At 32.2% G+C, this 11283-nt stretch overlaps 2 protein-coding genes across 2 annotated transcripts; one reads left to right on the top strand and one right to left on the bottom strand.

The window, feature by feature from the left end:
• The first annotated feature begins 234 nt into the window (after window positions 1-234).
• Window positions 235-5001, top strand: LOC130954687 (dehydrogenase/reductase SDR family member FEY-like). Its single transcript, XM_057881445.1, has 8 exons — window positions 235-726; window positions 1425-1545; window positions 1825-1942; window positions 2655-2791; window positions 3136-3237; window positions 3672-3764; window positions 4132-4204; window positions 4493-5001. The coding sequence occupies exons 1-8, from the start codon at window positions 497-499 to the stop codon at window positions 4750-4752; spliced, it is 1134 nt and encodes a 377-aa protein (XP_057737428.1). The 5' UTR covers window positions 235-496; the 3' UTR covers window positions 4753-5001.
• A 4361-nt stretch (window positions 5002-9362) lies between these two features.
• Window positions 9363-10598, bottom strand: LOC130957273 (uncharacterized). The gene is made up of 3 exons (XM_057884140.1): window positions 10466-10598; window positions 10182-10294; window positions 9363-10085 (listed from the first exon to the last, which is right to left on the bottom strand). Exons 1-3 carry the CDS (start codon window positions 10596-10598, stop codon window positions 9363-9365), a joined length of 969 nt encoding a protein of 322 aa, XP_057740123.1.
• Window positions 10599-11283: the final 685 nt, after the last annotated feature.

The raw sequence follows: 11283 nt of genomic DNA, 5'->3' as shown, positions 1-11283 counted from the left end.
AATTAATTTTATCAACTGGTTAAATTTTTGGTGGTGCAGCTCCTAACCAAACAGGTAAACCTACCATTTGTCTAAGCCTGAGGTGCATTTAAGCTTAAGGATTTGTTTGGTTGAGGAACAAAAATGAGGTGAAATTTGACAAGGTGAGTTTCATGTGTGTATTTAGTATTTACTCATCATTCTCGTCAATAAAAATCTTCAGCCTACTTTTTACTTTCAACCAAACATAGCCTAAGGGTCTGCTACATGTTACACAAAATTATAGTTTTGTAAGTCACACGAAAATATGATTCGGCCGTAAATAGACCCAAGCCCAATTCCTAACGAGTGGCGGAACTCAGTGTCTCTCTCTCTTTCTCTGAGCACTGTCTGTCTGACTAACTGTTACAGTTCCATTGATTCTCCCTCCACTCCATTCTACAGTCTACACCATACCAATCATTTCCGTACACACACCTCTCTCTCTCTCTCTCTCTCTGAAAGATCTCTGAGAAACATGGGAACGGAGGATGAAGCAGCGCCGCCGTCGTCGTCTCTGGTGAAGAAGAAGAAACAGGGTTTGGGGTGGATAGAATGGATCAGAGGCTGGATGGTGGTGGTTCAGGAGATGCTATTTCAGCGGATCATGGCTTCCCACTTGCACAACCCTATGCCACTTCCTCCCATCAACGACCTCACCTGCATTGTCACCGGATCCACCAGCGGCATTGGCCGTGAAATCGCAAGGTTGCCCTTCCTCCTCTCTTTTAAAACTCTCCAATTTTGTTGTGTCATTATGACTAAAGTTGTAATTTTCGGAAATGGATGTGTTGTTTTTGAGCAAGAATTATTGGCAGTTTTGGAAGCAAAAAATATGAACAAGTACTAGTGGTTGTCATTATTCATTTCATTGAATGACGTACTATGTTGGTAGCCATTAATTGATATGAAGTAGTTCAATAGAATTTAAATATATGTAGTAGCTATATGACCCACTTGCCAAGTAATTATCAAACATATTACATTTTTTTTTTTGGTTGTGTTTTTTGTTTCTCTTGACTTTTCTGCTTTACATTACATTAACGATTACATACATTAACTATGTGCGTGTTTCCCTCCTTCCTACTTGGTTAACCTGCAATGGTTGTATTTAAGATTTCACATAGCATGGTAAAATAGAAAAGGTAAAATCGTGGAACTAAGAGTGGAGTTGGTGTTGCTGTTGAAAGAATGTGGAGAAAGGAACAATTTTGAGAATTGGCATAGATCTATGATATTTAAACGTAGAAAAATATGAACAAGTATTTTCTACTTTTTCTATTTCTATCAGTCATTTAACATTTTTTGGTTTCTTTTATAATTTTTTTAAGCTCTGAAAGGCGGCATGCCAACTTTTTTTTTTCTTTAGAAAAAATGTTTTGTGTTTATTCTTGCTCATCATGCAGGCAATTGGCACAAGCAGGGGCTCATGTTGTTATGGCTGTTAGGAACACAAAGGCAGCTCAAGAGTTGATACAGCAGTGGCAGATTGACTCTGAAGGGTTTTGTATTGCTCTCAATGTTGAGGTAATTCAATATGTGTATTTGTCATTGTGGTGTGCGGAAAGTCAAACTCACAATCTGGATATTGAGCATGCTTTGATTTTTTTTACATGAATATATGATCTGTGGAATTATTTCTTGTTGGTCACTGTGTTTCGAACTTTGATATAGGGAATTCTGATTCCAGCAAAGCTATTTAAGAAATGTTCAAGAGTGGGATTATGTTTGAAAATCTGCTTGAATGTAAGAAACAAAGTAACACATTTACTTCTGATCATTGACATTTGGTTTTGGCTTAACTAGGTGATGCAACTTGATCTTCTCTCATTGGATTCTGTTGCAAGGTTTGCTGAAGCTTGGAATGCTCGCTCAGTTCCCGTGAATGCTCTCATTAACAATGCTGGAATCTTCTCCATTGGAGGTTGGTATTTCTGTTGTAATAATATGCTGAATTTTGGCATTTATTATCTTTTGCCCATCATTCATAAACAGAGACAGAACTTGGTGCTAGGTTCTCTACTTTGTGATTTGTGAATTGTAAACGTGACTGTAATTTGGTGTCACATGTTATAAGTATATTTAGTTTTGAGGCTGAAATAAGGTTTTGGTCCTTATAAATATGTAAAGTTTGGTTTCGTCTCTATACATTCAGTCCAACATTTCAAAAACATTTGTTTTCAGTTGCTATAAATATTTCACTTTGATAAAGGTGCCAACGTAGTATAAAAGATTTGGTTTTGGTTCCCTGGAAAATTGCGATAAATTGATTTTAGGAAGTCCAAACTATTATTTGTTAAACTAAATTATTACAATTGTTTAGGGAAGTAAAAGAAATATATTCTCTGGTGCAACCAGAAGCCAACAAAACAATGGTAGGGACTTAAAAACAAAGATATTTAGAAACTTTGGTCATGAACTCAAAAAAAAAGTTTATAGGTCCTAAGGCAAAAATTTGGAATATTTTTAAGAACCAAAATCTTATCTAAGCAGGCTTTTTATCATCTTTGCTGTGACAAACTTACCAAGCTTAAGGTATTGATAAATGCCTTCAATGATTCTACAACAACAATAGAGGTTTCAGAGATTCTAATTAAAGAAAAAATACCTAACAAGCTGTTTTTATCCTTATTCAGAGCCACAAAAGTTTTCGAAAGATGGTTACGAAGAACACTTGCAAGTGAATCATCTTGCTCCTGCTTTGCTCTCAGTACTTCTTTTGCCATCACTTATGCGGGGTTCTCCTAGTAGGATTGTGAATGTGAATTCTGTTGTAAGTCTCTTGCCATCTGAATGCAAATATGTATGTAGGATGCAACTTGACAGTTGAGATAGCAAAGTTTTCTTCCCATCTATTTTTAATGACAATATGTTTATTTTTCTACTGTTTACATTGAGGAACAAAATAGAAAAAACTTTTCCTAAATTCTATTTGATAGATTAAGCTTTCGTTTTGTGCTTGGATCTTGTCAGAGTTTAGTCAATAGTGAATTTTGTTATTCCTAGGATGTTGACAATTTTATTTTTTGACAGACTATTGTCTTCTCTTTAAACATCCCTTCTACTCATAAATCTTAGACAGATTTGTCTTTCCATTCCTTTCCTTATTTTCTGTAGATGCATTACGTTGGCTTTGTTGACCCCGAAGACATGAATGTTACGTCTGGTAAAAGGAAATATTCTAGTTTTATTGGGTACACAAGCAGCAAACTTGCAGAGGTAGACCTCCCTTCCCTTTTGAAGTTTTGAAAAACTAGATCTACATCTGTATGCCCTTAATCTAGGTGAGCATGCTTCTGTGTGCTGCATCTGTATTCAAATTGGTTCATTGGTTGTTTCAGTATTAATGAGTATTAAGGAAAGAGACCTTTGGATACATTTATTTGTGCACTGCCCTGTACTTTGTTAATGTGATTCTCAAATGGTTTTCTTTCATGCACAAAACGGTTTTAGCATTTTGGTTTATTAGGTAACTTTTGTATAATTGCATCTCATCCATGTTTGGTTTCAATAGTGAACCCTTGAATACTAGAGTCACCATTACAGTGTAATCATCGATTGTACTTAATTATACTTTTCCCTTTTCCCTTTTTTACTGTTTTCTAAAAGATAATGAGTAAAAGTTGAAAAAGGAGTTCTTGACTCTATTGCAGGTAATGTTTAGTAGTGTTCTTCATAAACGAATCCCTGCTGAAGCTGGCATCGGTGTAGTGTGTGTATCACCTGGAATTGTCCAGACCAATGTTGTAAGTCTTCTGAAGAATTTATATCTGTTTCAGAGTAGGATACATATACGACTTTACTGCTTAACTATTCTTATCTATTATTTATATTCTGATGAATAATTCTCTATTCGGGTGAAATTTACTTCTGGTAAAGAAAGCTCTTTAGTTGTTATTTTTGCAAATAGAGTTATCTCTTGTGATAGATGGGGCAAGTTTGGTACACACTAAACTTCATGGCTGATATTATGGAGTAATTGTGATTTCTTGTTAAAATAGCCGGCTTTAGATCTCGAGACCTATTAATTTTCCTTTTGCTATGGTGGGGGTATCTGTAGTCATTGTCTCTTTTGTTAAATTGCTTTATTCCAACTTTGTGTGATGCATGCAGGCAAGGGATCTTCCAAAAATTGTTCAAGCTGCTTACCGTTTGATACCTTACTTTATCTTTAATGCTCAAGAAGGTGAGTTCATCCATGTATTCATGCAAGAAGTAATCAACAGTATTGAGTTTTTCAGACACTATTGCCGCCACTGCCCATATGTTTCAGATTAGAGATGAGATGTGGCTGCATTAAAAGGAGCTTCCATTCTGTTTCGTTACCTATTTAGACTAACATTCTTTGGCCTTAAAATTAAAATACATCCATCTTTGTCTTGTATTACTGAAATGTGATCCACTGTTTACAATCAAACTAGCCAAGCAGTTGATGGAATATTTTCGTAGAACCAATTATTTGTTGCAAATGCAGGTTCCCGGAGTGCGCTTTTTGCTGCCACAGATCCTTCAGTTTCAGAGTATTGTGAAATGCTGAGATCAGATGAGTGGCCCGTTTGTGCTTTTATTTCTCAAGATTGCCGTCCGGCAAATCCATCAGAAGAGTCGCACGAAGTTCAAACGCAATACGAAGTATGGGAGAAGACCTTGGAGATGATTGGCCTTCCTTCAGATGCCGTCGAGAGGCTTATAGAGGGACAGGAAGTCAAATGCCGTTATGGACAACTGCAGTAGTGACCTAAAGTGTATTCCACGCGCCGCAGCCAAATGTCATGTGAGGGCAGCAGTTTATTATTTATAGCAAGTGATGAGCATTACTAATAAACAGGTGTTTATATGTTTTAGCTTATTACCTAACATATTGATGGTCATGTTCAGGAGTAAGAACAAATTAAATTAGCACTATAGAGGCTTAGTGATTTCATAAATCATTGCATTTAAGTTCTTGTTGAATTTAGTTGAATACAAAACTAATTTTCTCTACTTGGCACCTTCTACTTCTAGGAGGATTTTAGATCGACTTGAATTTGTTGCTGATCAAATTGTGTCCAAAAATAAATAAATAAATACCCAAACTGATATCTAAGGAATTTTTAGTCGGATATTTTAGTTCCCAACAAATTTTTATTTTTTAAAAGTCTTAAAGAATTATTTCTGTCGGACAGATTAGTTTTTGAATCGTTTTGAAGGATTAATTTGTTTTAGAGTGTATTTTTTAAGAACCTAATTGTTTTATAATAAAATTTGTTAGGGGCTTTTTTTATTCATTATGTATATTGAAAAAATATTCAAAGTGATTGAGTGACTAATTTGTCCCATTAGAGTAATTCTAAATGCTTTTTAGAAAATAAAAATTTGTTGAAGACTAAAATATCTAATCTAAAATTTTTTGAAGACTAAATTAAGTATTTATTTAAAAAAAAAAACACCATATCAAGTGCGGCTTTTCTTTTAATTTAAATTAAAAATTACTTTATTTATCAAATATAAATTAGAAAAGCACCATATCGTTTTTATAGTGCTAATTATTAATAATATGGCGCTCTCCGTATAAAATGTATCATGTACTTGAGAGTTAACCAAATTCTGCATTTCTTAGGTATTAAATTCTGCTCTTATATAACACATCACTAACAGAATTCTTTTCCATTAGACAATTTCCGGAATCAAACAAGTCTTTGCAAATCGTGCTCTTATTTTATTTATTTGCAATTTTTATACCCTGAATTTATGTGTTTAATAAATAAGCGAGACATTCCTCCGATACTACTTTATCTAACATTCAAATGGCAGAAGAATAAGGCTCCCATATATGTTAGTACTAGTATTTTTATTCGTAATAATTTAAAAAATGATTTAATTTTAATTATAATGAGAGAATGACATGTGCCACATTTTGGTTGTAAAATTAGTAAAAAAAAAAGAGAATTCTTTAATTTTGGAGAAAAAAATTTGATTTCAATGACAATAAAAAAGTGACATGTAGCACATTTTGACTCTAAAAGTAAAGATATTAGTGTTAAACTCGTGCGATGCACGGACTTACATTTTAATTTAACATAGTAAATCAAAAATAATATTTTATAATCATAAATTTCTCAAGTTTAATATAATACTATTATTGTCATTATATAATAAACGTACTTAATATGTTGTTTTATCTTTTCTCAAAGTAAAATGCAAATGAAACAGTTTAAAGTCTATGATATTCTTGAGCTATAAGAAAAGAGACCTGAAAAAATAAGAATATATATATATATATATATATATATATATATATATATATATATATATATACTGTAATAGTAGAATGTCAATTTTATACTAAACTTTATATTATAAGGCTAATGAAAATTTATCGACAACCAAATATTTTACTAACCTCATTAGAAAAATAATTGGCATATGATATTATGCTCCATGTTACACATTTTATTTCAAGTCTGAAAGTATAGTTAATAAATTAGTTATATCTACGACAAATATTTATACAAAAGTATAAATCATAATATGTTACTAAAATGAAAATTTTCTTATTTAAATATTATTAAAAACTTCGTTGTGGTTTCAGAATTCTTTTTTGATAAAGATTATTGTTTCAAATTTAAAGGGGGAAAGTGATAAATGTTCGATAACAAATTTAGATATCAATTTGGTTTGTGTTGAGCCATTTTTTTTGAGTACCTGAATTAGTTTTTAAAATTTTTAAATCACACTTTAATCTCTTAAGTTTTATAATATACAAATGAGATTTCAAAATTTTTTTTATACAATGCAGTTTCTCTGTGTTAGTCATTAATAATAACTGATGACGTAAAATGTTAACTCAGCACATATATCTATATTGTCTAACAAAAATAAATCTTAAAAATTATTTTATGTATTTTAAAATTTAAAAGATTAAAGTGTCCAATTTTAAAAATATCAGAAACTCATTTGGAGAGCTTTTTATTTTTAATATTGGGGCTAATTTGGTGTAATTCACCGAAATGCCAAAAAACTGTATTTAACGCCGTTATAAAAATCACTTACTGCTACAGAAAAATGTCACCACCATTTTCTCATCCACGTCACTTTCTTCTTCAATAAAACGTCGATTACGTTTTGTGTGCATGATTAACACGTGGATGAAAGGTTTTTTCTCGTTTCAGCATGAAGATTTTTCACCTTAGTAATTCCTTCTCTTTTCCATTTCTTAAAACAGCTCTTTTCTATCGTTATCATTCTTACCCCATTAAAAACAAGAAAACCCACAAAGCAAAATGGCAACACCCTTACTTACCAGTCACCACAACTAAACTAAAATCATTCAGGTAAATACTTGTATGTTTTAGTGATGGCTTTTTTTTTTTTTTTTTTGAACTGAAAGTGTGAACAAAAATTTTTAAAAAATAGGCTAAGGTTTTGTAATTATTTTAGGTTATTTTATTATTAATTAATAGTAAGTTAATTAATTGTTAGTAGTAGTACCGGCGTTAGTATAGGTGTTAGTTAATGTTAGGGTTAGTTTTAGTAAATTAATTATTGTTAGTGACTTAGTGTTACCGTTAGCGTTAGGTTAGTGTTATTTAAAATAACTGTTTTGAAAAACAAAATTATTTATGTATTAATAATTGATTATGATTAATGTATGTTTGGTTTTTTTTTAGGAAATTTTTTACTTTATAATTGATTTATAACTTTATTAATTTAAAAAACAGAATTAAAAAAGAATTAGTTAATAATTTTCAAAAAAATTTTTAATTTACGTAAAACATTAGTTTCAATAATTATTAATTTATATTTTAGTTTTGCTTGAAATATTTAATTAAATCTGAATTATTATAAAAAGTATTTAAAATAGAATTATTTAATAATTATTTTAATTTTTTATTTTACAGAAAACATTAGTTTCAATTATTATTAATTCATATTTTTAGTGATGTTAGTTTTAGTTGAAATATCTTATAGTTAAATCTGAACTATTATTAGAAAATAGAATTAATTATAGTTACGTTACTTTTATTACTATTAATTTTTAGGATATATTAATTTGGTTTAATTTTGGAATGTTTTTTAATAAAAAAGTAGAATTATTAAAGATATATTAATAATAAATTTTTATTCATTTCGAATATTTTTTAGAAAAATATTTTAATTATTCAAATATGTTCTTTCTAATGCAGAGTTTAAAAAGTGAAAGATGAAAAAATGTGACATCATACGTGCTGAAAACCATATTATAAAATATATTCGATGTCCTGTATATGTAAGTAATTTTTGTATTTACTGTAGTAATTAATAATTAGTAATTTATTTAGTAATTATCAATTATTAGAATATGTAGTGATTTAGTAAGTGTTGAATATAATAGCAGTTATGAACTTGATATAGTGATTTACTATTAATGATTAATTTTTGTTTTCAGGGATTCAAGAAATTTGCACATGAGACACTTACACCATATAGACTCATATGATAATAGAGTGGAAGAACAACTGAGAGCGAATGGATTCTATTATGTTTCTCAAATTGGGAGGATCGTCTCTCATTGGCCGACTGTAGACGCACTTGTTGAAAGGTGACGTCCGGAAACGCACACATTTCATCTTTCATATGGTGAGTGCACGATCACTTTGGAGGACATCGCAATGATTCTTGGATTCCGAACTAACGGTTTGCCGGTGACTGGATCAACCGATCATAGTACAAGTGGGTTAGAAAACGAGTGCTTGGCCTAATTTAGTGTTGCTCCTGGGTCGAACGACCACAGGAGAAGCGGAATCAAGTTGGCATGGTTCCGCACCCTAAAGCAGCGCCAACGTTTGACTGATCAAGTAAGTAAGAAAATTTATGTGAAATGTCACATAATGTGTCTATTTGGTACGATGTTATTTAGTGACAAGTCTGGAATCTCTGTGCACTGGAAGTATTTGTCGTTGCTTCGTGACTTTTCTCAAATTCATAAGTTTAGTTGGCGTTCTACTTGCCTTGCGCACATGTATTGATCATTATGTCGGGCATCGAGATATGATTGCAAGGATATGGATGGTCCTCTGGCGTTGCTCCTTGTGTGGGCCTAGTTACGAATGCCGACAATAGGGCCTCTGCCAGTGGATACCAGCTTTCCACTCGCTCGCAGATGATATTTAACTAAGTTGTCAATTTTATTATTTTTCTGTATTAATTTTTTTCTAATATGAACATGATATGGCAGGTGAAATGATTATCAACCCACCACTGAGCACTATAAAAAAGCTAATGTTGGTAATGCGTATTGAATTCACGCATTGTTCTAGAATAGCCAATGTTCACAATTAGCTTCTGCAGGAGTGGTGCCTTGAAACTCCTCAAAAATTTGGATGCTATGTGTCGGATGCAAAACATGTGAATAGCTCTTGGATATTCCATGCTCCATTACTACGACCCACAGGTGAAATGATTGACTCGTGTCGATCAGAGATAAGGGCAACATCATCCCGATTAACTACATGTGTTCGAAAATGGCTAAGAAAAAAGTGCCAGACATCGGCAATCTCACCTTCGATTATGGCAAATGCAAGAGGCACAATATTTCCATTGCCATCTTGTGATACTGCAACTAAAATAGCTCCTTTATACTTTCTATATAAATGTGTGCCGTCAATCTGAACCGCTGGCTTGCAACTTCTGAATGCTTTAATGCATGGGTAGAAAGCCCAAAAGACTCGTATCAGAATCCGGAGATCCTCAACTAACTCATCCCCTCGATAGTCATATGCAGTTTCGTACTCAACAGCTGCTGATGGTTCTTTTGCAACCATTGCTTCAAACCATGTGGGCAAAGTTTTATATGAAGATTCCCACCCACCAAATATTTTCTCCACTACCTTTTGCTTGGCCAACCATACTTTGCGATAACTTATCGTGTAGTTGAATTTTGATTGCACTTCAGCAATGACAAATTTCACCTTTATGGACGGGTCAGCTTCAACTAATGGCTTTATCACTTCTGCAATTGTATCAGAGTCTAGTTTATCATGATCCTGAGATATGGTACTTCTGGTGTACATGTGACTACTATTGTACCTCCTTATCACCCAACAATACTGTCTTTTCATAAGACTAACTCTGATAAGTCAATTATAACTTGTTCCGTACTGTACGCATTTAGCATAAAATGTTGTTGGTTCTGATTCATATACCCTGTAATCAACTCCTCTTCTAATGGTATACTCTTTAACTGATGCAATAATAGTCTCTATAGAGTTAAACTCCATTCCAACGGCAAATTCACCGTCAGCTACAACAGTTGGGGCTACATCAATAATAAAATAAAAATAAATCTAAATAATATTCTATTATTATTAATAATAATGACAACAATAAATAGTAATAACAATTTAAAAAATAAAAAATACTAACCTAAAAGCAAAACAAATAATAATATTACTAATATTAAAAAAGTGAACAACAACAACAAAATTACCTATATTGACGTATTCAGGAAATTTCGGTGCATGTATGACATTAAGATTCAAAGCATGCATAAAAGATGGCTCTCCAGATGGATGTTGTCCGGTTAGTGCATTTGCAACATCTGCCACATCTCTTTCAATCATTATCTCATCTTCCTCTACATCTTTAGTTGGACCAACAATTTCATAATTACCTTCAAACTCTTAATCGCTTTCAGTATTATAACCCACCTAGTCTATGTTTGGTTCTGGAAAGTCAACATCATCGATTTCTTCGAACTCAACATACAACTCGATAAGTGAGGCATGTGCTCTAGTTTGATGATAGGTAAAAAACATTCTCTGTATACTAGCTTCATCAGTCACATGCATTATTTGAAATTGGCCGAAACTACCAAATATTAGCACAGGCTACCTATACAGAATATTTATGACTCTTTTTTACACTTGATGATCTACAGTTTGAGAAAGTATACTCTTAAGTCCTTCATATGTTATTGAAAGAGGAACAACAATAACACATAGATTCTCATATAAAAAACTCACGCCTTCATGTGTATGAGATAAAATCTGACCATTATAGTATATTTTTAAACTAATATAACCCTCCATTTTATACACTCATCACATTCACTCACGAATTTTTTTCACTCTCTTAAATTGAGAATATTTTGTAGAACAAAGCTCTCATTACTTCACTTTTATTAACTTTACTCTCGTACTCTATTTTCACGGTTTAACACAGTCCAGAACTTCTTTTATAGTTACTTTTATATTTTTTTATTCTCCCCAACATAAAACGTCGCTGACGTTTTCACAAAACGTCATT

This window comes from Arachis stenosperma, chromosome 10 (assembly GCF_014773155.1).
Source record: "Arachis stenosperma cultivar V10309 chromosome 10, arast.V10309.gnm1.PFL2, whole genome shotgun sequence".
NCBI lineage: Eukaryota > Viridiplantae > Streptophyta > Magnoliopsida > Fabales > Fabaceae > Arachis > Arachis stenosperma.
This window is presented reverse-complemented; position numbering and strand designations above follow the sequence as displayed.

Excerpts from the sequence above, each read along its gene's own strand:
- LOC130954687 (XM_057881445.1), top strand. The coding sequence starts at position 497 with ATGGGAACGGAGGATGAAGCAGCGCCGCCGTCGTCGTCTCTGGTGAAG. Across the intron at positions 727-1,424 it reads ATTGGCCGTGAAATCGCAAG|GCAATTGGCACAAGCAGGGG; the intron begins GTTGCCCTTCCT and ends CTCATCATGCAG. Across the intron at positions 1,943-2,654 it reads TGGAATCTTCTCCATTGGAG|AGCCACAAAAGTTTTCGAAA; the intron begins GTTGGTATTTCT and ends ATCCTTATTCAG.
- LOC130957273 (XM_057884140.1), bottom strand. The coding sequence starts at position 10,598 with ATGATTGAAAGAGATGTGGCAGATGTTGCAAATGCACTAACCGGACAA. Across the intron at positions 10,295-10,465 it reads TCCTGAATACGTCAATATAG|CCCCAACTGTTGTAGCTGAC; the intron begins GTAATTTTGTTG and ends TTATTGATGTAG. Across the intron at positions 10,086-10,181 it reads GAAGAGGAGTTGATTACAGG|TATTGTTGGGTGATAAGGAG; the intron begins GTATATGAATCA and ends ATGAAAAGACAG.